The sequence below is a fragment of the Phodopus roborovskii genome, unplaced genomic scaffold, assembly GCF_943737965.1.
Source record: "Phodopus roborovskii unplaced genomic scaffold, PHOROB, whole genome shotgun sequence".
Lineage (NCBI taxonomy): Eukaryota > Metazoa > Chordata > Mammalia > Rodentia > Cricetidae > Phodopus > Phodopus roborovskii.
The window spans coordinates 41,861,970-41,888,923 of record NW_026126433.1 but is presented as its reverse complement, the minus strand read 5'-3'; the positions used below and the strand labels follow the sequence as shown (position 1 = coordinate 41,888,923).

The 26,954-nt window shown below is 44.6% G+C and overlaps 3 protein-coding genes across 5 annotated transcripts; 2 read left to right on the top strand and 1 right to left on the bottom strand.

Annotated features, from left to right (window-relative positions):
* Positions 1-2,992: 2,992 nt before the first annotated feature.
* Positions 2,993-18,671, top strand: Ndufs2 (NADH:ubiquinone oxidoreductase core subunit S2). Its single transcript, XM_051186243.1, has 14 exons — positions 2,993-3,133; positions 3,912-4,018; positions 11,352-11,542; positions 13,816-13,936; positions 14,294-14,406; positions 14,923-14,997; positions 15,143-15,220; positions 15,367-15,452; positions 15,664-15,783; positions 16,477-16,606; positions 17,067-17,162; positions 17,335-17,418; positions 18,238-18,295; positions 18,435-18,671. The coding sequence occupies exons 1-14, from the start codon at positions 3,039-3,041 to the stop codon at positions 18,470-18,472; spliced, it is 1,392 nt and encodes a 463-aa protein (XP_051042200.1). The 5' UTR covers positions 2,993-3,038; the 3' UTR covers positions 18,473-18,671.
* Positions 18,672-18,874: 203 nt separating this feature from the next.
* Positions 18,875-22,937, top strand: Fcer1g (Fc epsilon receptor Ig). 2 transcript variants are annotated; one of them, XM_051186245.1, is made up of 6 exons: positions 18,875-18,893; positions 19,210-19,318; positions 21,736-21,827; positions 21,973-22,008; positions 22,417-22,437; positions 22,569-22,937. In XM_051186245.1, exons 2-6 carry the CDS (start codon positions 19,270-19,272, stop codon positions 22,629-22,631), a joined length of 261 nt encoding a protein of 86 aa, XP_051042202.1. In that variant the 5' UTR covers positions 18,875-18,893; positions 19,210-19,269; the 3' UTR covers positions 22,632-22,937. The 2 variants fall into 2 exon arrangements, with proteins under 2 accessions (XP_051042202.1, XP_051042201.1); XM_051186244.1 differs by lacking the exon at positions 18,875-18,893 and having other exon boundaries at positions 19,165-19,318.
* A 2,180-nt stretch (positions 22,938-25,117) lies between these two features.
* Positions 25,118-26,486, bottom strand: Apoa2 (apolipoprotein A2). Of its 2 annotated transcripts, none has more exons than XM_051186239.1 (4): positions 26,405-26,486; positions 26,158-26,248; positions 25,735-25,867; positions 25,118-25,374 (listed from the first exon to the last, which is right to left on the bottom strand). In XM_051186239.1, exons 2-4 carry the CDS (start codon positions 26,207-26,209, stop codon positions 25,254-25,256), a joined length of 306 nt encoding a protein of 101 aa, XP_051042196.1. In that variant the 5' UTR covers positions 26,210-26,248; positions 26,405-26,486; the 3' UTR covers positions 25,118-25,253. The 2 variants fall into 2 exon arrangements, with proteins under 2 accessions (XP_051042196.1, XP_051042198.1); XM_051186241.1 differs by having other exon boundaries at positions 26,158-26,251; positions 26,405-26,467.
* Positions 26,487-26,954: the final 468 nt, after the last annotated feature.

Here is a 26,954-nt window from a genome sequence, read left to right as displayed (position 1 = left end):
AAAAAAAAAAAAAAAAAGGGACTTGCCCAGGGGAAGGGAATCTCTAGCAGCCAGATGCATTATAGGCAGTGAGCCAGTTGATGACACATCCTTTTCCCAAATCCCACCACCAGCCCTCAGCTGTCTCTTTCCCTTTTTGGTGGGACAGAGCCCCAAGGGAAGTAGGAACTCGGGGAAAGGGCCTGGACAGCACACACACACACACACACACACACACACACACACACACGAGATTCTGTCCTGGGAGAATTCATGTCCCTACTGTCCAGCCTGGAACAGTCCCTCAGGTGTCGCCTTCGCTGTACTCTACCCCAGAAGTAGATTTCTAGGGCCAAGTTGTTTGGATTTAAAAGGAAGTGGGGAACAGGTAAGGAAGTATTGAGAGAGAAGAGAGGATGGGACCAAGAAGAAGAAGAGGCTGTAGAGACAAGAAGGCAGGAGACAGCAGTCAGGATCTTTCTGTTGGAATGCAAACAAGAAAGAAAACATAACAAAGGAGGCTGAAACTACTTTTCTTTTTATAGGAGGAAGACCTAGAGTATATCTTTTCTCTCTCTCTCTCTCTACTATGCTTTCTTGAGTTACCCTTACTCTATCCACAGCATAAACAGCCATTCCACCCTAGGCCTCCTCCTCCCCAACTTCCTGACTGCCCATTCCCCTGGCTTGGCTCCCAGTAGCTTTCCCTAGGTTCTTGGCCCTGTTCCTACCTACTCCCTACTACCCCAAACCCTCCCTCTTCCTCAAAGTCAGCCAGCCCCTCACCTAGACAAGACCTGCTCTTTTGGGAACCCATAATTACTCAAAGTCAATCCCTATTCCCCCCACCCCCGCCTTTCGAATCCAGTGGTTCCTGGAATATCTAGTAATCATTGACTCCTCATTCTCCGTGGGGCAGAGCAAGAGTGCAAATAGCATTTGAGGGTACTTAGAGAAACAGGAGCCTAGAACATGGGATGGAGGTAGTGATTGGTTGGGTGCTTGTGTAGGGATACTAGAGAAGGGTGCTGATGACTTTTCTGATTCAGAATTGCAGGGGACTAAGAAAATAAATAGCAGGCTCTAAAAGCAAGAAAGAGTTCAGAAGTGGGGTAATGTCTGTTCACTCCACCCTGTGGCCACTCGTTTCCCCAGGAAATCCCTAGGAAGGAGACTCCACTCAGCAGTCCCTTCCCTTTCCCAGAGAAGCACCACCTCTCTTACCCCTATCCCCTTTATTCATTCTCTGCCTTGTCACCTCCTGTCCCCTCCTTGTCATACGCATCAAAATGCTTCCTCTCCCCCTCCCTTCCTGCTCCAGTCACTAATACCTGCCCTGGTGCCTATCACTTCCTGAATTACCCACCCTGGTGTGACTTCCAGTATCACCTCTTGACCTCATCACATGCCCTGACCCTCACTGGTCCTGAGCAGAGGGGCTGAGGCTGGAGGAATCACACAAGGGATGCAGGACTAGAAGGTACAGGGGCAAGAGGAGCTGTCACCAGGGTACTCTTATTGCTCCTTTCCATCCCCCCATCCAAGAAGAGAACAAAGAGGGTGACTAAGCAGTGAAAGACAAAGGGCCATAGAATGGCAGCAACCGCATGTGGGGGGTGTTGGCAGAAGGCAGGAGGCACAAAAGATGTAGTGTCCTAGGCAGCCCCCCAAGAGCCCTCATCCCAGTTTCAGCTCAAACTACCCCCAGGGCTAAGCAAGCTACAGTCTATCTTGACCTCTCACGGGCTATATCAACACAAAAATGAGTAATCCCCACCTCTACTCTTCATTATCACATTCAGTGTTTAAACATTTCAGGGAAGAAGTCCTAGAAAAGGGAGGGTAGGTACAGGGTAAGGGAACCAAGCCTCTACACTGGCTTTCTGGAGCTTGCCTTGCCTACACCAGGTCTTGGTCAGTTCCCACAGCCAAGGGATCTCTGGCCCCACCCTTTGGTATGGTTCCCATTAGGTCAAGTTTCAGCCTAGAAATCTGGCTTTCTCCTCTTCCTCTGCAGCTAAGAATTCTCAGTGCCACTCCCCTGTCTGCTCCACCCAGATGCACTGCTGGTGGGCTATGTCCCAGGGACCCTGTCTGGGGGAGATGTGAGGGAGGCTCTTTCCAATGAGAAAATTGTAGAACCTCTAAGAGTGGGTGGCCCAGCTGGAGCTGGGCTTGAAGACAAAAAAAAAAAAAAAAAAAAAAAAAAAGAGACAAAATCAGCCTCCAGGGCAGGAAAATTCTTTGTCCATACAGAATTAGGCCCAGAGTCCTGGTGTTATTACATTTCTATGTTGTTACACACTTTTGAGGACTCTGGCAGGGTAAGACTGTCCTGAATGGAGGTGGGGTACGGAGTATCACTAAGAATGCTTCCTGAGTCTGTGATTTTGTAAAGCTCAGGAATCACAGGGATATCAGGGTCACTGACAGAAGATCTCCATTTGTAAAAAGGTATCTCCACACCCTTGCACTAACTCTACCAATGTTGGTGGTCTTGGCCTTCCTTTTTGTTTTGGTGAGCTCTCAGACTCGCCCGACTGCACTTGAGTTCCTTTCCACAATCCCGATTCCGGACATTTGGAAATTAATTCTTAGATTCCCTATATAAACAACGTTATCGAAACCCTAGCCTTCAGTCGGAAAGCAGGAAGGACTACCGCAGGAGGATGACCAAGATGGAAAGGAATAGTGAAGCAACACCCATGCAGAGTGTGTGACGGGGTCCCAGCGTTTGTAAGGTAAATTCCAGTGCAGGGAGGGTACTCAGCGCGAAGTGTGGGATTCACGGCAGAGTTGCCTCAGGAGAGAGCAGTTAATTTCTCTTACGCCTAGAAAAGCCATGGGAGGGACGCCCTTACTAAAGATGACTGCAGTCGTAGTTATTTAAGCCCAAGTGAGGCGGAGACGAGGAATCCGGATGTTGTCGCGTTCACAATGGACCGCCCTGCCAGCTTCCAAGATGGTGGCCCCATTGCGCCAATAGAAGAGAAGCCCACAAGGAGGCGCACAGGATTCACTTCCGCCCGGTTCTCCTTACGGCCTGAAACCCCGGAAAGATGGCGGCGCTGAGGGCTCTGTGCTCTCTCCGCGGCGTCGGGGCCCAGGTGCTGCGGCCCGGGTCTGGGATCCGGCTGCCGAATCAGCCCAGCAGGTGAGGAGGAGGCCACTCTTGCATGCGTTCTCCTCAAAACGAGGATTTCTCGAGTCTGAGGACATTTCAAGGGCCCTGTGACCCCTAGGAAAGAATGATCCAGGCCTGTGACCCTCCTTGTGCAGGCCAGATTTCTCAGGTCCCTAGATACAGTGTGCCTCTTGAAGCGGAGGGAGGGGGATGAACTTGGCTTGCTAGAGGCGAAATAGGTGAGGTGGAAGACCCTAACCTTTCAAATTAGTGATTTGAGCGTACCTCCTCTCATCCGAAGAAGGGACGCCCCCTCCTCTGAGCCCTCTTTCCCCGGTTCCTCCCTCTCCCTCTTTTGCTCGCGTCTACGTTTGCTCTTTCTCTCTCTCCTCCCTCCTTTCCTCCCTCCTCTCTCTTAGTAATCTTAGGTGTACAATGAACAAATGCAGTTTTCAACATTCGTATTCGTGCAGGAGCGTGGACCCCAGCTTTGTGTGTCAAAATTGCACTGTGTCATTGAAGAGTACAGCCCTGCAGTACAGGTCATCCTGCCTTGGATCCACCCACATAAGGGTGTATAGGATATTTAGGAATACATATGTATACAAATATATGTACACATGCAATAACAATTAGTGAAAAAGGGCCCTGAATCTGAAGGATAGTGGAGAGGGCCATGTGGGAGGGCTTGGAGGGAGGAAAGGGAGAAATGAAATTAAAATCTCAAAAAAGAAAATTTGAAAAAAAGTGAATGGGAACAAGCACACTATTTATGCTATTTGTATAGGCTCTCTTTTTAATTCCTCAGAGGTGCTCGGCAATGGCAGCCAGATATAGAATGGGCACAGCAGTTCGGAGGAGCTGTCATGTACCCCTCCAAGGAAACAGCCCACTGGAAGCCTCCTCCTTTTAATGGTGAGTGCTCAGATGTCTCAAGTCATTAAACTTTTTACTGATTTTTTTTAAGTGCTATTGACTTCCCCGTTTCAGGCAAAAAAAAAAAAGTAAAAATAGCAGGGATTTATTAGCTAGAGATGGGAAGAAATGGTGGTTGTCCCCAGTTAATGTTTAGTTAATTTAAATATTATGTAATTAATGTCAGCTTTTCCCATATTCCATATACTTCTGTATCTTTGTGGATATCATGATTTTCCTAAAAGCATTTTTGTGAAACCTACTTAAATACAAGCATCTTTCCCCTATTAATACTAGGTGTTTTGGGGCTACAGAGATGGCTCAAGAATTAAGAGCACTTGTGCTCTTGCAGGGGACTCAGGTTCAGTTCCCTAAAACCATATCTGGTGCTTGTAAACACCTCTGACAACTCCAGTTCCAAAGGATTCACTGGCATATTCAGGCAGCTGCATATAGGTGGTAAACATTCATACATAAAGGCAAAGGAATCATACACATAAAAAAAAAAAAAATCTATAAAATAGAAAATGACCCAGAGAGCTGCCTTGTCTTCAAAAACAAAACAATAACGAATCAAAACCCAGTCAATTAGCTCTTTTGTTTTTCATATTTTGGTTTTTGTTTTTGGAGACAGGGTTTCTTTGTGTAACAGCCTACCTGTCCTGGAACTTGCTTTGGCCTAGGAACTCACAGAGGTCTACCTGCCTCTGCCTCCCAAGAACAGGGATTAAAAGTGTGCACCGCTTCTGCCTGGCAAAGTAGAATCCTTTTAAAAGAAGGAACCTCAATTGAGAAAATGTCCCCACAGGATTAGCTGGGCAAGTCTGTGGTACATTCCTTCATGTGAGATGACCCAGTTCACTTTGGACAGTACTATCCCTGAGCTGGTGGTCCTGGTTACAATAAAAAAAATGTCTTGGAATTTCACAGTGTGATCACATATTCCTCAATAGTTCACTTCCTGTCAACTGGTTGCTTGCTCCGCCTCTTGACCTATGGTTGACTTTATTTATACCTGTTTACAAACAGTTTTCAAATAGAAAGCTCTTGGATTAAAGGTGTGTACTAGGGTTGAGCCACACCATAACTTAAGTAAATAACAAAATTCCATTGTTCACAGTGTGATCAAATATCCTGCAACAGCCCTTTAAGATGGAAACTTTTTAGTTATCTTTGGCTTTTGACTTTCTCTTGCTTTCCATATTTTTGTCCAGTAAGTCTCAAAGCCATGTAGACTTTTTCTTCATTACTCCCTTTTAATTAAAAACATTTTGTAAAGATGTATTTTATGTGTCTGAGTGTTTTGCCTACATACGTGTGCCTGGTGCCCATGGAGTTCAGAAGAGGGCATCAGATTCTCTGTAACTGGAGTTAAGGATGGTTATGAGTCACTGTGTAAGTGCTGGGAATTGAACCTGATCTGAAAAAGCAACAAGTGCTCTTTAATAGCTGAGACATCTTTCCAACTTTCCCTATTAATTTTTTTTTAGGTTCCGTATCTTTATGTGTATATGCGAGTGTTTGCTTTTCCATATGTATACCCTGCATTTTTGAGTAGCCATAACTTTTGTTGTTCAGCCTCTGTGCAATGGGAAAGCACAAGGCTTATCTGTAGTCCTGGCTAGAATAGTCTGTAAGGCTGGACCATGTCAGCCAGCAGCCTTGAAGCTGCTTTGGATGCAGACCTCTGAGGGAACTGCAACAGAGATGCTCTGAGAGGCTGGATCACCTGGACCATCTGTTTCATTGCTCTGAAAACACTAACTGTCAAAGGTAACATACATATCTGCATTAACACAAGTATGGACTGTGTGTTGTATATAATGTAGTTGATTTTTTTAACTCTTTAGAGCCCATCACCCAGCTCCCAAATGAATACTTATCCTTACTTATAAATGCCTGACCTTAGCTTAGCTTATTTGTAGTCAGCTTTTCTTAAATTATCCCATCTACTTTTTGCCTCTGGGCTTTTATCTTTCTTTATATGTCTTTCCATGACTGCCTGTGTTGCTGGGTGGCTGGCCCTTGGCGTCCTGTTTTCTCACCCACTTATTTATTGCCTGGCAGTCCCGCCTATCCTTTCTTTTGCTTAGCTATTAGCCATTCAGCTCTTTTTTTAGACCAATCAGGTGTTTTAGGCAGGCAAAGTAACACAGCTTCACAGAGTTAAACAAATGCAACATACATGAATGCAACACATCTTTGCATCATTAAACAAATATTTCACAGCTAAAACAAATGTAACACATCTTCAACTATGGTCTACAATAACACAAGCCAGCCAAAGGTGATTTTTTTTTTTTTTTTTGGTTTATATTTAAGCAGGTAAAATATACATCACCTTTCTTGTAGTTTTTGTAGGGTTTGTTTGTTTTTCTTTTACTTTCTTTTGGTTTTTTGAGACAAGGTTTCTCTGTATAGTTTTGCAGTCTGTCCTGGAACCTGCTCTATAGATCAGGCTGGCTTCGAACCCAGAGAGATGCCTATGCCTCCTAAGTGATGGGATTTCTAGGTTTATTTCTTTATGTCTGTAGCCAGGATTATCAGGGTGTCTCCCCCAGCCAAACCTGATCCTCTTTAACCTTCAGTGAATCCACAGCCTTTTGTTTTCTGTGGAAATAGAAGCAAAACCTCTTCCCCCAAAGCAATCTGATATCTAACTTCCATTTTAAAGTTAAGGCATTCCTAAAATATCTAGGCTGGTTTAATTCAACAGTCCCTTCCACAATGCAATTTCTCTTAGGAGCTGTTGTTCTCTGTTCATTAGCATTCAAAAAATACAAAGTCAACATGATACCATATAGGAATCAGACTCTCTATTTTCCATTGTTATGTAACTTATCTTTTTTACATTATTTTATTGTTTCTTTAAAGACTTTATCTCAGTTGGGTGGTGGTGGCACATATCTTTAGTCCCAGTATTAGGGAGGCAGAAGAAGGTGGATATATGTGAGTTTAAGGCCAGTGTAGTCTACAGAATGAGTTCCAGGACAGCCAGAACAATACTATTTCACAGAAAAACTCTTTGTCTTGAAGAACCAAAAAACCTATCTTATTATTTAGAAACTATTTTTTTCTATGAGTGTCTATATGTATGTCTTTTTTAAAGCCTACTCTCCTTTTTTAAATACACTATAACCTGTTCAGAGGTTTTTTTTTTTTCCCCCCAGTCTGGATCTGTCTTTACTAAGTGCCTGCAGTGTTTTCTGACCGAGTGAGACAAATCTTAACCTACTGTGTCAGCTGCTGTGCAGCTCACCTGAGAGCATGGCCATGGTACATGGTGCTGGTGACTGGCACCAGCCTGTTTGCAGTTTCAGTTCACTGCTAGCCTATCCAAGAGACCAGGGTCAACAGGAAGTTGCATTTGACTCCATATTCTATCTTCCTTCCTCCCTTTCTTTCTTTCTTTTTTAACTTTTTCAGGCCTTACGTAGATATATGTGGCTGGACATCGGGCACCATATGTAGATGATCTTTCTTGTTGGGACTGCCAGCTCACAAATAATGACATGAGACTTATTATTATGAAAGCTCAGCCTATACTTTAGGCTTGTCCCCTAGCTTTTTTTTTTTTTTTTTTTTTCTCTTTTTCTTTTTAAGTTCTTTGGTTTTTCAAGACAGGGTTTCTCTATCTGTGTTTTCAGCAATCCATGTGTAAGGGTCTTTTGACCTCCAAGGTATTGCAACCCCCAGAACCATTGAACCACTGTTGTAATAATTAAAAGCCTGGTATATGTAGTGACATAGTTCTGTGGCACTGACCACACCCATTTGGGGGTGGAGCCATGGGCTGAGTGACCTGTGGAAGGAGGTCGGAGGGGGCCAGGAAAGGCACTCTCTTTTTCTGGCGTGACTCAGACAGGAGAGGATCGGGTTGAATTTTCTGGTGTTCATCTGTCTGGGTTGTAAGTTATTTCTCCCTGAATAAACATCTATTCGACCTATTTGTTTATCCTGATCCCTATTTACTGCGTTAGGCATATGTACATTCTGCAACCTGTAGGGGCCTAGGATATGTAAGTCCTTTGTATATATATCTGTTCACTATGTGCATTCTTTGTGCCCAAGGAAGACAGAAAAGGGCATGGAGCTGGAGTTACTAGTTGTGAGCACACATGTGGGTGCTGGGAATTCATCCCAGGTCCTCTGGAAGAGTAGCCATTGCTCTTAATCACTGAGCTATGTCTCCAGTCCTGTAAGTTCTATGTAAATATTATTAGCATTACTAATAATTGATCTACTAACATTCTACTGCCTCCCAGACACTAGTTTTCTGCTACTTAAAAAGTCCTGATAAACAGTTTCTTAGATATTCACTTGGCATTCAAGACTTGGCCCCTATTGATGCTAGAGCCTGGGGTGTTTCATCGCTCTATTTTTAAGTTTTCATGTATAGCAACTCTTTCTCCCTCTTACCAGCCAGCTCCCAAATAACGCCAGGGAGACTTATTATTAATTATGAACATTTGGCCTTAGTTTAGGTTTGTCCCACTAGCTCTTTTTTCTTCTCTCTCTTGAGACAGGATTTCTTGTATTGTTTTGGAACCTGTAGACCAGGCTGGCCTCAAACTCACAGAGAACCACCTGCCTCTACCTCCCAAGTTTTGGGACTAAAGGTGTGTGCTACCAATGCCCGACTCTCACTAGCTCTTATAACTTAAATTAACCCATTTATTTTAACCTACATTCTGTTATGTGGCTTATTACCTCATCTCTCTTTACTGCGCATACTGCTTTCTCTATGTCTGATTGGCCACCTTGCCTTTCTTCCCCAAGTCCTCTCTGTTCCCAGGAGTCCTGCTTAATCTCTTCCTGCCTAGCTATTGGCTATTTAGTTCTTTTGGTTTTTTTGGTTTTAAGACAAGGTTTCTCCATGTAGCATTGGAACCTGTCCTGGAACTAGCTCTGTATCCCAGGCTGCTCTCAAACTCACAGAGATCTGCCTGCCTCTACCTCCTGAGTGCTGATATTAAAGGCGTGCACCACTGTTGCCTGTGGTGGCCATTCAGCTCTTTATTAAACCAGTCACAGTGACATATCTTCACATAGTGTAAGGGAATATTCTGCAACATTCATAGTGACCTTTAAATAATTGACAGCTAAGTCAGCTATAGCTAATTTGACTCTGTTACTACTTTTCACTTGTAATTGTTTCCCAAGTTAAAGTATAATTTTTTTCTTTTTTATTTATTTATTTATTTATTTGTTTTTTGAGATAAGGTCTTACCATGTATCCTTGATTGGTCTGGAGCTCACTATGTGAGCCAAGCTGGCCCCAAACTCATAGAGATCCACTTGCCTCCACATCATGAGTACTAAGATTGTACTAGCCTTGCCTGGCCCCAAAGTGTAAGTTTCTTGAGGGTAAAAAAAAAAAAAACAAAACTGTCATTTGGGGCTGGAGAGATGGCTCAGAGGTAAAGAGCACTGGCTGCTCTTCCAGAGGTCCTGAGTTCAATTACCAGCAACCACATAGTGTATCACAACCATCTATAATGTGATCTGGTGCCTTCTTCTGACCTGCAGGTAGAACACTGTATACAAAATAAACAAATAATTAAATAAAAAAAGATAAATCTTAAAAAAAAAAGCACAAACAAAAAAACCCCTGTCATTTGGGGGTTGGAGTGATGGCTCACTGGTTAAGAGCACTGGTTGCTCTTCAGAGGTCCTGAGTTCCATTTCCAGCAACTGTTGGTGGCTCACAACCATCTACAGTGGCATCTGATACATTAAGGTGTATATGCAGATAGAGTACTCATAAAACAAATAAAATCTTTAAAAAGGTAAAACCTTGTCATTTGGAGGACAGGCATGGTGTCATATGCCTTTAATTCCAGCACCTGGGAGGCAGAGGCATGCAGATCTCTGTGAGTTCAAGACCAGGTTAATACACATATTGAGTTCCAGAACAGCCAGGACTTTGAAGACTCTGTTTAAAAAAAAAAAAAAAAAAAAAAACCGAAAAACTGCTATTTGGACTGGGAATGTAGCTCAGTTGATGGAGTGCCTTCTTAGCAATCACAAGGTACAGCATACACCAGAAGTGACTGTAGATTCCTACAATCTCAACACTCAGTAAGTGGGGACAGGAGAATCAGAATTTCAAGGTTTCTACCTTTAACTGCATATTGGTAGTGAGTTTGAGACCTAGTCTCAAAAACAAAGAGCATTCCTGTCATTTAGTAGTATTTTGTATTTTCTCTTTCTTTTCCCCCTTGAGGAAGGGTCTCACTGTGTAGTCCTGGTTGGTCTTGAACTCATAGATCTACCTGCCTCTGTCTTCTTTGTGCTGACATTAAAGGCATGCACCCCATTGCTGAGCTTTAGTATGTATTTCTCAGTGGTTGCCCATTCATTATATACTTTTAGATATATCATGAGTTACTGATAAGAAGCCAAGGCTCAATGATTAAAGGCTCTTCCAGAAGACTTAGGTTCAATTCCCAACACCCATACTGATTGATACATGTGTTGCACATATGTACACTCAGGAACATACATACTCATTAAAAAAAATTAAAATAAGTATTTGTCAACAGTGTTAGCATGTCTTTTTAATTAGGAGACAGAGGCAGGCATCTGAATTCAAAGTTATTCTGGTCTATGTAGTAGGTTCTAGGCCAGTCAGGGCTATAATAGTGAATTCTGTCTCCAAAAAAAAAGTGTCCAAGCCTTATGACATAGGCCTACAAGCCCAGCTCTTCAGGAGGCTGAAGCAGGAGGATCATTCATGGTTCAGTACTAGTCTGGGCTACTGAGTGAGTTCAAGGCCATCCTGGGTAACCAAGTGAGATCCAAGTGAGATGGGGTTGTAGCTCAGTGGTAGCGCACTTGCCTAGGACAAGCAGTGCCCTAGGGTTAATCCTCAACACAACAACAAAATAAAAGATGTTCTAGTGCAGTGGTTTGATCCTTTAATACAGTTCTTGGTGTGGTGACCCCCAACCATAAAACTATTTTCATTACTACTACATAACTGTAATTTGGTAGTTATGGATTGTAATGTAAATATCTGTGTTTTGTAGTGGTCTTAAGTGACCCCTGTGAAAGGCTTTTTCAGCTCCTAAGGGGGGCATGACCCACATGTTGAGAACCACTGTTCTAGGGGCTATAAAATGGACTTCATGATCCCTCTCATTGGAAAATTTAGAGCTTCCTTCCCTTTTTCCTACTTGTGGGCCATCTTCCTAGTTATATTGGAATGAGGGTGCTAATAAGGTGTGGAATGTCTAGTCAGAAGATTTATAGAGAGAACTAGTTCCTTGCTGTCTCTTGGGGATGCCCAAAGGAATTTCCTTTTGGCTCTGAACTATTTCCCACTTCTCAGATGTGGACATTGTGAAGGACAAAGTGGTCTCCAATGTGACCCTGAACTTTGGGCCTCAGCACCCGGCAGCCCATGGAGTCCTGAGGCTGGTGATGGAGTTGAGCGGAGAGATGGTGCGGAAGTGCGACCCTCATATCGGGCTCCTGCACCGGGGCACTGAAAAACTCATCGAGTACAAGACCTATCTGCAGGTGTGGAGGTGAACAGGGGCCTATTGCTTTGATGGGGTCTGAGCTGTAGTTTTGCTGCCCCCAAGCTTCAGGGCAGGAGGGTGGCAAGGGTTAGTCTGTTGTGGAATGTTATTTTAAGATGTGTTACATTTGTTTATGCTGTGAAATGTTTGTTTAATGATTCAGAGATGTGTTGCGTTCTTTTATGTTGCATTTGTTTAACTCTGTGAAGAACTGAATGGCCAATAGCTAGGCAGGAGAGGGATAGGTGGGGCTGACAGGCAGAGAGAATAAACAGGAGGAGAGAGATCTGGGAAGAAGGAGGAATGAGAAAAGGAGAGGAGGCTGTGGTGGTCCAGCCAACCACCCAGCCACACAGACAGCCATGGAGTAAGAAGGAACGAAAGGTATACAGAAAAGAGAAAGATAAAAGCTCAGAGGCAAAAGGTAGATGGGATAAATTAAGAAAAGCTGGCTAGAAACAAGCCAAACTAAGGCTAGGCAATCATAAGTAAGATTAAGTCTCTGTTTATTTGTTGGGTAGCTGGGTGGAGTGCTCCCAAGAGTAAAGAGTAAATAGCAACCAACTACATTAGACCTTTGAGGTTATTGTTAGATGGGGACTTGGAGCAGGTGTTAAAGATTGCAGGAGTCCTTTGGGTTCCTCCAGTATCAGTGCTGTGTTAAAAGATGCAGGAGTCTTTGAGTTCCTCCAGCATCAGTACTGTGTTAAAGGATGCTGGAGTCTTTGGGTTCCTCTAGCATCAGTGCTGTGTTAAAGGATGCAGGAGTCTTTGGGTTCCTCCAGCATCAGTGCTGTGTTAAAGGATGCAGGAGTCTTTGGGTTCCTCCAGCATCAGTGCTGTGTTAAAGGATGCAGGAGTCCTTTGGCTTCCTCCAACGTCAGTGCTTTATCGCTGGAGCAACACTCCCAGGTCTTCTCTGTCTGATTCTTGGCTAACCCTTCTATCATTACTTTAGTGCCTCAGTTTCCCTCCTCTTAAATGAGTGCGTCAAAGCTAGTGTCCCTAGGGGCAGGGAAAGAGGAATGAGACGTCAGCTCTTCAGGAATAACAGCTGATTCTTGTGTCTTCCGACTTTCTCAAATTTGTTTTCAAAACACTTACTGAGTCAGAGTGACCAGAGGAGGTTTGTGACAGAATTTGCAGTGTTTAGAAGAACTGTGTGACCTACATAGTTGAAGGGCCAATTTGAAGGAGTTGGATCTGGAATACAATTCCAAATTTTTTTTGGGGGGGGGGAGGGGGTTGGTTAGTTTTTTTTTTGTTTTGTTTTGTTTTTGTTTTTTGTTTTTTTGGTTTGTTTTTTTCTTCTTACTGTTATGAAGAAAGGGTTCCCGAACAGTGGAATCAGGGCTTAGACCCAGCTTTGTGACTATAATGTGCTTCCTCCAGATAGCCTAAGCAGTGTGGCTTCTGCTCAAACTTTTGTGGGTTAACTACCCCTGTAGCATCATCCTGCGTCACAAATGACATCAGGACCAGAACAGGCTGTCCCAGTGAGAAGCATTGTAACTCCGCCTTCTTCCTGGAAGCTGGTACTGGCTTGGTAGGCAGCTGGGACTTTGCTTCTTGACATTCTCTGGGAAAGCTACGTAAAACTGATAGCTTTTCTCCTTCAAAATCTCAGTTTTACGGGACTTAAGAGAGAAAAAGATGTAGATGTCCAGAACACTCTTTGAGGAAGGTTACAGTGCTGAAGTCAACTTACACTGGCTTGTGTAAGCCTGAGTGTTAAATTTTTAAGAATTTTATGACTTAGTTGCTGAAGTTATTATTAGAAATTAGATTATACACTTTGTGTGCGTGTGTGTGTGTGTGTGTGTGTGTGTGTTTATTTGTTCTGCTTTGTTTTGGTTTTTTTTTTTTGAGATAGGGTCTCACTACATAGCTCTGGCTCTCCTTGAACTCACTATGTAGACCAGGTTTTTGATCTGTATTATAAAGATACTGGATAATGTTGTATCATGTGTCTCAAGGGTACATTCAGTTGTATTTTGTTAGCTTAAAATTGACCATAGTAGGAGTATTTTCACCATGGAAATTGTCATACATGATAAATCAAGGTCTTCTCATTACTTTAGAGGGCCAATTTTTAAACATTTTATGCTAGTTTTAAATAAGCTTGTTATGGGAGCTTTCATTTTGCTTTGCTGGAACTCCTGAGACTCTGAGGGTTAAGCACTTCCAATACCTGACCAGGGGAAAGTTTTCAGCCACAGACCGTGCACTCCTGGGACTGTTGGATGTGATCTTCATTCCTCCTTTTCACAGGCCCTTCCATACTTTGACCGGTTAGACTATGTGTCCATGATGTGTAATGAACAGGCCTATTCTCTAGCTGTGGAGAAGCTGCTAAACATCCAGCCTCCTCCCCGGGCACAGTGGATCAGAGGTATGTTGCTTCTTTTTCTGCTGCCCACTGTGAGCAAAGAACAACTGAGTGCATTGAACTCAGCTTTGATATTTAGATTCCAGATTCCACCACATTGATCTGTAGGATGAGTCCTTGGCTCCTATGTCCTTCTTTCTTAAAAATGAAAACAAAAACCACACACACAATATAAATATTTATTTTGTATATTGTGTATGTGTGTGAAATAGCACATGTCAAGGCATGTGTGGGGAGGTCAGAAGACAACATGGGAGTCAGTTCCCTGCTTCTACCATGTGGGCTTCAGACTTGTCAGCAAGCCTTGGCTGAGCTGTCCTTCCAGCCCCATCCACCACTTCTTATCTCTCTGTCTCACAGTGCTATTTGGAGAGATCACACGGATTTTGAACCATATCATGGCTGTGACCACACATGCCCTGGACATTGGTGCCATGACTCCTTTCTTTTGGATGTTTGAAGAAAGAGAGAAGGTATAAGAGGGAAGCATGGATAGGGATAGGGAAGAAAATACAAGAAATGGGGCTGGAGAGATGGACGGCTCAGTGGTTAGGAGCACCTACTGCTCTTGCAGAGGTTCTGGGTTCAGTTCTCAGCACCCACACCAGGAAGCTCACAACTGCCTGTAACTGCAGCTCCAGGGGATCCAACACCCACCTCTGGATTTTGCAGATAAATGCACTCATGTACACACACCTTAAAATAAACTAAATCCTAAAAAAAAAAAAAAAAAAAAGAAAGAAAGAAAGAAAGAAAGAAAAGAAAGGGAGAAAGAAAAGAAAATACAACAAGAAGAAGAGAGGGCAGGAAGGAGACAGATGAAAACAATTGGGGTGGGAGGTATATTTTGTTGGATTGTATTTGTAGGAATCCTGTATCATTAGGCTTTGGCTAGCCACAAGAAGTCAGAGTTAGGGCAATGGACTACCTTGTTTCTGGACGTGGGTTTCCAGGGACTTTGTTTCTAATTCACAATGTGTTCTATCTAGATGTTTGAGTTCTATGAGAGGGTGTCTGGAGCCCGAATGCATGCTGCCTATATCCGACCAGGAGGAGTTCACCAGGTAAGTAAGTGGCTCTCCTGTCTCCACACTTCCTGCCTAGGTCTCTTTCTTCTTTGACCACTGGAGGGCAGTATGGGCTGATGGAATGGAACTCTGTCCCCATGGGAAAGGGGTGTTGTAACAAGAATCACCACTTGGTTTCTAGGACCTTCCTCTTGGGCTTATGGACGACATTTATGAGTTTTGTAAGAACTTTTCTCTTCGGATTGATGAGGTGGAGGAGGTAAGATAGAAATCAGTGGGAATAAAATTATCTTTATCCTCCAAAAGGGCTTGTGGAGTTTAGTACCCAGGGTTATATAAGTACAGAGGCTTTCTTTTGAAGGTTGTCATGAAGAATATTAGCACACTGGATTTCTCCATCCATAGATGCTGACTAACAATAGAATCTGGCGAAATAGGACAGTCGATATTGGGGTTATATCAGCAGAAGATGCACTTAACTATGGATTCAGGTAGGAGAATACATCTTCTTTCCTTGGGGGTGGTAGCGGCTGTAGAGAGTTACAACCCAGTGTCTTGGTTTCAAGCATATTTAGTGCTCTCCTCTCCATACATTAACTTTGTATTCCATAGCCAAAGTGTTGGGGAGGGTGGAGATAGGAAGCATGTGTGTCCTTTCTTATTTTTGAGGAGGGTGACCCTTATGCCCTTTATACCTTACAGTGGAGTGATGCTCCGAGGCTCAGGCATCCAGTGGGACTTGCGGAAGACCCAGCCCTATGATGTTTATGACCAGGTTGAGTTTGATGTTCCTATTGGTTCTCGAGGGGACTGCTATGATAGGTAAGATCCAAATCCTTGCTCAGTTCTTTGTAGACCCAAATCCTTGCTCTTTGCCCTTGATGGTTTCTTTGATCTGTAGGAGCCTGTATAATTTATTAAGCTTGCTAAGAGTTGTGCTTTGTATTCACAGTCTTCAGTTCTCCCCCAACACACACACCAAATCTATTTACTTTTTACCCTTGTCCTACCATCCTGCCTTAGATAGAACTAGTTTGGATGCTTCTGTAGCTGGAAAAGCTCAAGCATAAGTTAGGGATTAGCCTTTTAGTGATTGAGATTGGAATTCTCCTGACCCAGCGATCTTCACACTTGATTCTAAGCCTCAGAACCCATTCCTGTTTACTGACCTTGAGTAACATTTGCTTCTGTTGTTCTCTTTGTTTATCTTTCCATTCGACTCCCTTGGTCTGTAGTCCAAACTGTGTTTAAGAGGGTAGGAAGGGAAAAACCACAGGCCACATTCTGAAAAAAAAAAAAAAAGAAAAAGAAAACCAATAAGATTTGGAGAAGGACTCATGATAGACTCAAAATACTGCAGAGTTTACATGGGCAGCCAGGGCAAGCAGAGATATTGTACCAAAAGAAGCAGGAACATTTACCTAACATCTTTGAGGTCTCCCATAGGGCATCATCCAGACTCCTGCATACTCCTGTCTGCTTTCTCTTGTTCTGAGTCTGTCTAATCTACTTCAGGTACCTATGTCGTGTGGAGGAGATGCGCCAGTCCCTTCGAATCATTTTACAGTGTCTGAACAAGATGCCTCCTGGGGAGATCAAGGTTGATGATGCCAAAGTGTCTCCACCCAAACGAGCAGAGATGAAGGTGGGCTGCAGGGAGAGGGGGGAAGCTCAGGCATGGGAATGAGACCAGTGGTCATGGAGAAACGTCCTTGGATTGAATCCTATCTTTTGGTTTAACTTTTTAAGATATTGAACTTTTACCACACTCATCATTTATTTCGTCTTACTGCTTCCTGATTTACACGTGGTTCTTATCTTCCAGAGGGCAGAGATTGATATCTCTGCTATTGGGGTGGGGAGGGAGAAGAGGAGAGCCCAAGGGCAGAGCTTGGATTTTGCCTTTTGCCTTTTTTTTCAAGACAGGGTTTCTCTGCATAGCCCTGGTTGTCCTAGAACTTGCCTTGTAAACAGGCTGGCCTCGAACTCGCAGAGATCTGCCTGCCTCTATTTCCCCAGTGCTAGAATTAAAGGAATTAAAGGCGTGTGCTGCCACCACCCCTGGCTGGATCTGGTTTCTTAATGTTCCCTTTTCCTCCCCTCAGACTTCCATGGAGTCACTAATTCATCACTTCAAGCTGTATACTGAGGGCTACCAAGTTCCTCCAGGAGCCACATACACTGCCATTGAAGCTCCTAAGGTGAGGAGAGGAGGGGAAAGAAAAGTGTGTGGAGTGGGTGGCTGGAGTAGACAGTGAATGGAGTGCTCCCTCACTAATGACAGAGAAGGTATAAAGATGACCAGAGAGGCTTTGGTGGAAGAGAAGAATACTCTTCCTACTAATGGGGCATTCAACTTTCTTCCTTGGGCAGGGAGAGTTTGGGGTATACCTGGTATCTGATGGCAGCAGCCGCCCTTATCGGTGCAAGATCAAGGCTCCTGGTTTTGCCCACCTGGTAAGACAGTCGCAATGGTTCTAACTGTAATGTATTAATAATTTACTGACTTTGAGGATCTTTGTTTATTTTTAGCTACTTAAAGAATATTTGTTTTTATTGTATATGTGTGTGCGTGTATGTATGTATGTATGCTACATGAGTGCAAGTGCCTTCCAAAGCCAAAAGAGGGCATCAGATCCCCTGGAGCTGGAGTTACAGGCAGTTGTGAACTACCTGTTGTTGGTTTCAGGAGCCAGTCTCAGGTCCTCTATAAGAGTAGTACATGTTCTCAACAACAGAGCTTTTTGACCACCTTGCCTTTTGAGATAGGACTTTGCTATACAGCTCTGGCTTGTGTAGAACTCCCTGTGTAGCTAAGGCTGGTCTTGAACTTAATATCTCCTGCTTTAGCCTCCCAGGCAGGAGGATTACAGGTATAGACCTCCACACCCAACTCTTGGATGAGATTTTGTCTTGTTCCATTCGTTTAAGACAGAATTTTGCTACATAACCCAGACCAGCCTAGAGCTTACTATGTGTATGGGCTTGGATTCACAGTGACCCTCCTGCCTTAGACTCTCAAGTGCTAGAATTACACACATGAGCTCCTGTGCCTGCCTTGCATGAGGATTTTGGCTTTTGTTGTTGTTGTTGTCATGGTGTTTTGTTTTGCTTTGTTTATGAGTCAGGGTCTCACTATGTAGTTCTAGCTGGCCTAGAATTCTCTATGTAGACTAGGCTGGCTTCAAACTCATGAACACCCTGCCTTTGGATAAGATTTTAAAGAGCTCTTCTCTGCAGACTTATATTAACATGTTGCTATTCCCATCCCCACAGGCTGGTTTGGACAAGATGTCTAAGGGACACATGTTGGCAGATGTCGTAGCCATCATAGGTATGAGACCTATTATGCAGGGGTTTGGGATTCTGTTTAGGAACAAATCCAGACGCTCCCTGATTATTATAGTCTGTGTCTTAGACATAGTCATGTGCTCTGGTCCTCTGGCGATAACACTTTATCTCTAACCTTCTAGGTACCCAGGATATTGTGTTTGGAGAAATAGACCGATGAACAAAGGTATAGCCTTTGCGCTTCCATGCCTGGCAGCTTCATCTGCAAGGCCTGTCTCTCATAGGAAGTGAGGCTGTGTGTCTCCGTGTGTGTAAACAAACATACATGTACATGATGACTTAGCTGTACAGACTTTCTGTGCATGTACTAGAAAAGGAGAAATTATATTAAATTAGCCGCCTTGCGGCCCCATGCTCAAGCTTCTAATGCGTGTTTCTTGAAGTCTTCCTGTCTTTCACTTTGTATTTCTCTGTTCGATTTTCCCAGCTGAATTTCCACCCCCTCTCTGACTCTTGCCCTTTCCACTTCTCCATTCCTCATTTCCCCTTTCCCCTCAGTTCCTCCTGCCCAAACCCTCTTAGCATCTATACAAACTAGTAAACTCAAGTGAAGACTGGGTATATAAAGTTCAGATAGTAAGGTAAGGGTTATGGTGGGGTCTAAGGGCATCTGAAGGGGTAGTTTGCCACATATATACGACCTATGTCTGAATGATGAGTGAGGGGTTGTTAAACATGCAGATATAGACTGTCTTTCCCAGGCTTGAAAGTCTGTTCATTCTGTGGGTTGGTCCCTGAAAGGGCTGAGGCTTAGAGGCTAGATCTTCCAGCTCCCCTAGTTGGCCCTTCCGGGAGCTGCCTGGTCTGTAGTGCAGGAAGGAGAAGGGGCCAAAGTGTGGGGGGAAGGCGTGGCAGGAAGGGGGGGACCTGTGGTCAGGGAACTGTTCGTGGGCACAGCTGCGCAGTTCTGTCAGAGTGTCTGATCGCCAGTTCCCAGCCCCGAAGCCCCCGTCCAAGATGATTCCAGCCGTGGTCTTGCTCTTGCTCCTTTTGGTGGAACAAGCAGGTAGGTGAAAGGGTTTGGTGCAGACTATTAGCTGTACTTGAGTGGGAATCTAGGGTGTGAATTGGGAATGGAAGGAAGAAGGCTGGTGCTGGGTGGGTGGGCACAGGGCTGAGGCAGACTCTGAGGTTAGCCCTGTTGGGTTCCCACCTGGGCACTGCTCATCATTTCCATCTTTATTGTCCCTTTCTTACCATACTGACTTCAGGACCAATATGAAGGGTTAATTTGTCAGGGGAGGTGACTACAGCATGAAGAGCTTGTCTGGAAAGATCTATCTCTTGATCAGCTGTACCATGGATGCTTTCAGTCTCTGTGGGGAGGTTGTCTCTAACTAATTATATGCAAAGCCCTCTAGATAGGCTAGGCTAGGGCCTGACTGTGATCTTCGGAGAAAGGCAAGGGAGTCAAAATAGACATGAATAACTCTTCTGGGGATGGTCAGGGCCACACCATCCCTTCAACTGATAGCAGTAGGCAACGAGTCCTGTGTTCTCAGTCATTAGCTGAGAAGTAAAAGCAAAAGCCCCAAGATCCAGTGGCACTCAGGTTCTAGATTGCCCAAGAACTCCCCTCAGCTTTTATTTTGCATTCTATCAGTGTGAGGCGTTTGTCTTATTTTGGGAGGACATGGTATTATGTAGCCTAGGCTAGCCTAGAAACTCCCTATTTAGCTGAGGCTAACCTTGATTTCCTAATACTCCTGCCTCCACCTCCCAAGCGCTGGGTTTATGGGCCTGTACCTATCGGCAAGGAGTTTGAAGAGCACTGGTTGAGAGATGGCCTTTACAGAGGGTGGGGTAAACCCTAGGGAAACAATGGCTGGGCACAAAGGAAAGCATGGGTTTGGAGGCAGAAAAACTGGGTTTTTTCCTTGTTGCTTAACTGTGGTTGCCAGTGTTTCTAAGCTTTTGTGAGTACCTATGTTTCATCATCTGTAAAATGGTGATATTGATGCTTCTTTCACAAGGTAGTTTTGAGATTTGTGCAATATGGTGTGGGAGTGCTGTAGATTAAAAAGTACCAGTCTTGGCAACTTGACTTGTGTGGAAGAGGACAGGGCTACACCATTTCATTAACTGGTAAGAGGATGGGCAGCATAAAGTGCCCACTCCTAGAGACTCGTGCATCAGATGAGAAATAAAGGCAAAAATAATCAGCAGCCACCCTATTGGCCCTGATAAAGCTGGGAGCAATCTGGAGCCAAGGTCCTGTGTGATCATCTGAGGCAGGGTCTCATTATGTAGCACAAGCTGGCATCATTGACACTCTTCTGCCTCAGCCTCATGGGATTGTGGGGGCACCATGTTCAGTTCCTGAGCCCTTTGTTGTTTGAGGAGTTTCTTCTTTTTTTGGGGGGGGAATCATTTATTTATTGTTTGTTGCCAGTTGTTTTGTTTTTCAAGACAGGGTTTCTCTGTGGCCCTGGCTGTCGCTGGAACTCACTCTGTAGACCAAACTGGTGTCAGACTTAGAGTTCCACCACTTTTTTTTTTTTTTTTTTTTTTTTTTCCAGGACCTAACTATATCCTAGACTGGTCTGGAACTCATTATATAGGTCAGGCTGGCCTCAAACTCATGGCAGCCCTCTAGCCCCCACCTCCCAAGTGCTGGGATTATAGGCATGGCCCGGCACTCTCAGCTTCTGTGTGATTTTTTTTTTTTTTTTTTAAAGTTGCACAAACTTCCCCTCTTAGAGGCCTAGCATGATTAACAGGGCAGAGTAGCAGGAGGAAGAATGCATACTTTAGATTTACTTTGTGGTCATTCCTTTGAGCTGTGCTCACCATCCAGCTTTATGTGTTGAGCCAATGGTACCTATAGAGCCTTGGGAAGTAGTCACTTTGGGTTTTGTTTGGTTGATTTTTTGGTATAGTTAAGTGTCTCGTGAGGCAAAAAGCAGTGAGGCTGAGAAGATGACCAATAATAGAGTAATTGCCTTCCCTCCCTTCACCAGCTCACATCCTTCCTGTCCAGCCCTCAGCCACAGGTCACAGGACTTACAGAGACACACTCTTGTGGTTTCTTTGCTGAAATTTCTCTCCCCTCCCCCGCTGGGCTGAGGTTTTTGTCTCAGCCCAGTAAACTCTGATGGGTCCTTGAGGTAGAAGAAGTGTTCAATGATGCCTGAGGAACCACAATACTGAAAGGAGAGGTCTGGGGCTGACAGGGAAGTCTCTAACCCTCAGTAAACCTAAGTCCTACCGCAACAGAACCCTTCATGCTTCTATCCGACTCCTGCCATAGTCTGTGGGGGAAGAGGGGAAGGTAAGAGAAAGGACAGTCTGAAGATGGGATTAGTTTCTTCCCTTAGAAGGACGCCCCCCCCATCCGCCTCCCTGATCCCTTTCCCTTCCTCTGAGCAACAACCCTCCCCCTCCCTGTGCACCGGGTCCCATGGGTACCCTGTATCCCCTCAGCTGCCCTGGGAGAACCCCAGCTCTGCTATATCCTGGATGCCATCCTGTTTTTGTATGGTATTGTCCTTACCCTGCTCTACTGTCGGCTCAAGGTAAGGCAGGGTGGGGTGGTCTAAGAACTGGGCCCAGAAGTGGGAGGGTGGCAGGAAGCGGAACCACAGGGGCTCTCCATGGTTTAGAGGGGAAGGAGACGGGCCTCCAACTTCTTCCGTACTGACTGCCTTTCCCCCACTCCAGATCCAGGTCCGAAAGGCAGCTATAGCCAGCCGTGAGGTATGGAGTCTCCCACACCTTCGAGTCAACAGTTGTTTGTTTTTCATGTGCTCAACCTTCCTGGGTTACTAGCCTTAGGTCTGAGGCCTTTAGGAAGGCATGTTTTTGGGGGTACTAATCTGAGCCCTGTCCCTCACCTTAGAGTGGTAGCACCCTGCTATCTAGTTGAGCTACAAATAAAATATCTGGACAGGAAAGAAGCAAGTAGACCACATGAGAGAGTTGTGTGTTGTACTGAAGTGTGTTTGTTGCCACATGGGTAAATAAGCTATCATGTGAGTGCTCCTGGCTTAAGGCAGCTAATGCTAACCTTGACCCAGATATTCCCTGGGTGGGAAAAAAGATGACAGGAGGGGGAGCCTAAAGAAGGTATAGATCTCTAATACCTTGCTCCTTCTATCTATACAGAAATCAGATGCTGTTTACACGGTGAGTGAACCTCTTTTCCTGACCTCAGGGGTCAGGGGTTTAGAGTGACGTGGATAGGAATGGGGTCTGTGAGGCGGGTGGGGCCCCTGTGATGAGCTCAAACTCCTGATTGGCCTTTGACTCTCCTCCAGGGCCTGAACACCCGGAACCAAGAGACATACGAGACTCTGAAGCCTGAGAAACCACCCCAATAGCTTTAGAACACATCCTTGGTTGCATTCTTTTTCTGATTCTAGTTCTCTCTGACCCTCATGGTTGCCATCACTATGCCACCTCCATGCTTTTGATGCTGGCTGACCTTACTCCCATAATGATGGCAGTAAGGTCAGATCTAAACTAATGTACACTGGCAGTTCCTCGTTTCCATTAAAGACTTACTTAACAGATGTATATGTATTCTTATGTATTCCTGTGCTCAATCCCTTTTGCCTTCCCTGATCCCCAATCCTTGCTAAACACTGGAAAGGGATTACCTTCCAATAAAGCTGCCATAGATCTGACTCTACTTATTTTATCATTTATCATGTATTGGTTCAGCTTATTCTGGGTTTTGTTTTGTTTTTCGTTTTCTTTTGTTTTCCAATACAGGTTTTCTCTGTGGCTTTGGAGCCTGTTCTGGAACTAGCTCTTGTAGACCAGGCTGGTCTCAAATTCAGAGAGATCAGCCTGCCTGCCTCCTGAGTGCTGAGACTAAAGGTGTGTGCCACCAATGCCTGGCTTAGGCTGGATACTGAAGATACAGTTTTGAGTAAGGCACACTCAGCTGTTGAGAACGCAGGACTTCAGGGCTACTTTGCTCTTTTTTGTTTGTTTTGGTTTTGTTTTTCAAAATAGTGTTTCTCTGTAGCCCTGGCTGTCCTGGAACTCACTCTGTAGATTAGGCTGGTCTCGAACTCACAGAGATTTACCTGCCTCTGCCTCCTGAGTGCTGGGATTAAAGGCATGTGCCACCACTGCTTGGCTACTTTGCCCTTTTGAGGTATGAATGCTGAACTGAATCTAGATGAGTGATAATTCACTTGGTCTCTGGGTGTTCTGAGATGAAACTAGAGCTGGGAGCATACTAGTGTTGGGAGTATGGGTGTATTTGGAGACATTGGAACCTAATTACTTCTGTACTAGATGTGGCTTTTGTGTCTGAAAAATGAATCATGATTGGTTTGTGGAGAAGCCTGTATGTCTAACCCAAAATAGTCACCAGTCTAGGTAGTATCAATTCAGCTTATGCATGTTTTAGTTAGCATAGCTGGAAAGCTAAGCATGCAGGAAGAATGTGACGACAAGGATCATGTGACCCTCATAGTAGAAGATTTTTGAAGACAATGAATTTTCAGGGGATTTGGGAACAAGAAGGACCTTAGCGAGAACCTGGTAGAGACTGGCAGTAGGAAAAGTCAAGGGAACAAGTTGGGTTTAAATGGGAAATCATTTCTCACAAGATGGGTAGTCAAGGAATCCCCTTCCAGTACCTGTCCTCTTCCCAGAGTCACCAGGAAGTTCTTCATGGAGATATTTAAGCCGTATAGTGTGCAGTGAGCTCTGTGTCTGACCTGCCTGCCTTCTTCCAAGAAGGGCCAGAGTGACCGGGCTCACCCCTGGCAATGCACAGCACTGCATAGTGATTTATATTTTCAAAGTTTCCCATTGTATTGTTTCATCTGCTCCCTAACCTGTATAAGAAATTAGGCTCCTTGACATATTAACTTGCCTGAGGTCACCTTGAAAGTAGGGACACTAACTTTCTTGTCTGTGTACATTGTTCTACATAAAACAAAAAGGGTTTTTTGTTTGTTTTTACACTGGTTGTTCAAATGCTAGGGATTAAACCTAGGGCTTCCCACATGTTAGGTAAGGACTTTACCGTTAAACTGTGTCCTTAGCCTTTTTGTTTTGTTTTCTTTTTCCTTTGGGGGTTTATTAGTTTGTTTGTTAGCTAACTTGCTTTGATTTAAGACAGTTTCTCTGTTTTATAGCTCTGATAGTCCTGGAACTCCTGAGTGCTGGGATTAAAGGCAGGCATGTGCCACCCCACCCAGCTAAATGAGATGTGTTGAGTGAAAAAGCTAGAGTGTTTTGGGAGAAAAGGGTTAACCTAATCTTTATTTGTGGAGTGATGGAAACACAGGGTTTCTCAGGCTCAAAAGGAAAGATGAGGTCTTGAGTCACACTGCTAGGCTCTCTCTCTCTCTCTTGAGACAGGGTTTCTCTGTGTAGCTTTAGACTTATCCTGGAACTCTGTAGACCAGGCTGGTCTCAAACCCACAGAGATCCACCTGCCTCTGCCTCCCAAGTGCTGGGATTAAAGCCTGTGCTACCACCACCCAGCTGAACTCTCTTAAAACAAAACAAAACAAAAAATAACAACAACAAATCGATGATCTTTTCATAGAAAGTTTACAAAGAAATTCTAAAGGTTACCCTTGTTTCCTAAAGCCCCAAGTCAAGGGGTTTTGTCTTTTAAGTCCTTCATGTCCTTCATTCATGCTGCAGAGCCACTCATGGGGAACACTCACAAATCACAGGCATCTACTCTATCATTTCCATCACTTACTTCTTCGATGCTTTCTTCACAGGTCACACCAAAACTCTCATCCCCTCCTGCTTTTAGAAACAGATTGATCTTTTTCCTTTCTCCCCCACTCTGTTACTTCTCCCAGTCACCCAAAGACATGAGGCACAGTTTGACTCCTTCCTCATTTATTGGAGAAAACAGGCAGAAGACAGGAGAGGGACTTTAGGGCAGGCCAGTGGGTAGGAGAAGGGCTTTAGGGCAGGCCAGTGGGACAGCTGGAATAGGAAGACTGGTGTCCGATGCCTCACTTAGCAGCAGGAGCTGGTTTCTCAAGGTTCATTAAGTTGCTGAAGAAGTTCATCAGATCAGTTCCAGCTTTCTTGACCAGGGGTGTCAGCTGCTCTTGTGTCTTTTCAAAGTAAGCCCTGGGGAGGGGAAGGACCCGAGGTTAGTGTGAAGGGCCCTATTCACTGTCAGGGTCTTTGTTGGTGGTGAAGGTCAGAGCAGACTGCCCCAGGTTCGCAAGTGATATGCCCTGGTATATCAAAGTCTGTAAGAGGAGGATTAGACCTTCCATTCAGTGGAGGATCAGATGCTAGAGCCTGGAGTCCAAGGTCCACTTCTTGCTGCCCCCATCTGGATCTACAGGGATGAGGGAGAATTTTTCTTCCCAATTTAAGCGTACTCTTCTGGAGCGGTAGCCCCTCAGTTAAGATTCCGTGAGAACTCCTATCTTTTTATCTCTGCAGTCCTAGAGCCCCTTGAGCCCTCTCCCAGAGACTTACTTGGCTTGGGTCTGAATCTCCGAGCTCTTGGCCTTCTCAAACAAGTCCTTGCCATAGTCAGTCATGGTCTGGAAATACTGACTGACTAGGCTCTGCAGACCCGGCTCCTCTGCCTGCCTCCGAACCAAAGCTCCTACACAAACACATATGCACCATCTTTTCATTTGGATTCCCAGCAATGAATCCTGGGCTCCCCTCACACCCATAATATCCACCTCAGCCTTTCATCCCTGTCCCAAAATTGATATCTTGCTAGGGTGTTTTTTGTTTTGTTTTGTTTTTTAGACTTTAGAAAGGGAATGATCTTCCTCTTGAGTTGTGATTGGCACACTCAGTTATACAAACACAAGAGAGTTGGGGGAACCAAGACCCCCCCCAGCACCTTCTTTCCTTTGATTTCCTTTCTCCATATCATGAACTCACCTTCCAGGCTACAGATGGTGACGAGCAGTACAACCATTGCAAGAAGCTTCATGATGGCAGCACTGGGAACGTGGTCTAGGAATAGTGAGTGCTGCTGGTGGGAAAGGACTCTGAGGTCAAATGGGCTGTAGCTCCTTCCAGGGACCCCCAGCTGAATGCCCACCCTAACCCAATTCTTTCCCTTTCCACAACTAAAGCCCATCCTCTTTGTAAAGTGTTGCCCACATCTCTTGCTCCCACATCGTACCTGCTCAACGTCGCTGTCCTTGGTGTGCACTCTGGGCCTGTCTGGACACAGGGGCTATATATACATCTACTTCCCCACCCCTGTCAGGTGATACAGAGAATGGCAAGTCCAGAGGGGCAGAGATCATGCTGGAGTAAACAAGCTGGAGAGATGGACGAAAGGACAAGCCAACAGGACTCTTGGTGTTAGAATGAGAGGCAGAGGTATAAACTCTAAGTTGATAGGTTAATGTGTATGAGGGAATCAGAATTCTAAGTTATTTCTCTGGAAAGCTGTGACATGAAGCCCTTAGGTCTTGTTATCTTTGCCTCATTATGGATAGACTTCATTCCCCAACCCTACACCCCTTCATAGCAACTTGACAAAGAGGTATTTGAGAACTAAAGAAAGAAGCTAGGCATGGTGGCACGTGCCTTTAATTCCAGCACAGACTTATCTCTGTGAATTTGAGACCAGCCTGATCTATATAGTGAGTTCCACGGCTGCATAGAAAGACTCAATCAAAAAAAAAAAAAAAAGAAAGAAAGAAAGAAAAATAGGAGGTGGCAGG

What these genes read in the sequence shown, in the direction of transcription:
- Ndufs2 (XM_051186243.1), top strand. Translation starts at nt 3,039, where the DNA reads ATGGCGGCGCTGAGGGCTCTGTGCTCTCTCCGCGGCGTCGGGGCCCAG. An exon ending in GGATTGATGAGGTGGAGGAG is followed by an intron (nt 15,221 to 15,366) that starts GTAAGATAGAAA and finishes CTCCATCCATAG; the next exon opens with ATGCTGACTAACAATAGAAT. An exon ending in CTCCTGGTTTTGCCCACCTG is followed by an intron (nt 17,419 to 18,237) that starts GTAAGACAGTCG and finishes CCATCCCCACAG; the next exon opens with GCTGGTTTGGACAAGATGTC.
- Fcer1g (XM_051186245.1), top strand. Translation starts at nt 19,270, where the DNA reads ATGATTCCAGCCGTGGTCTTGCTCTTGCTCCTTTTGGTGGAACAAGCA. An exon ending in CCTTTTGGTGGAACAAGCAG is followed by an intron (nt 19,319 to 21,735) that starts GTAGGTGAAAGG and finishes GTATCCCCTCAG; the next exon opens with CTGCCCTGGGAGAACCCCAG. An exon ending in TGCTCTACTGTCGGCTCAAG is followed by an intron (nt 21,828 to 21,972) that starts GTAAGGCAGGGT and finishes CCCCCACTCCAG; the next exon opens with ATCCAGGTCCGAAAGGCAGC.
- Apoa2 (XM_051186239.1), bottom strand. Translation starts at nt 26,209, where the DNA reads ATGAAGCTTCTTGCAATGGTTGTACTGCTCGTCACCATCTGTAGCCTG. An exon ending in CACCATCTGTAGCCTGGAAG is followed by an intron (nt 25,868 to 26,157) that starts GTGAGTTCATGA and finishes GTGTTTGTGTAG; the next exon opens with GAGCTTTGGTTCGGAGGCAG. An exon ending in GAGATTCAGACCCAAGCCAA is followed by an intron (nt 25,375 to 25,734) that starts GTAAGTCTCTGG and finishes TCCCCTCCCCAG; the next exon opens with GGCTTACTTTGAAAAGACAC.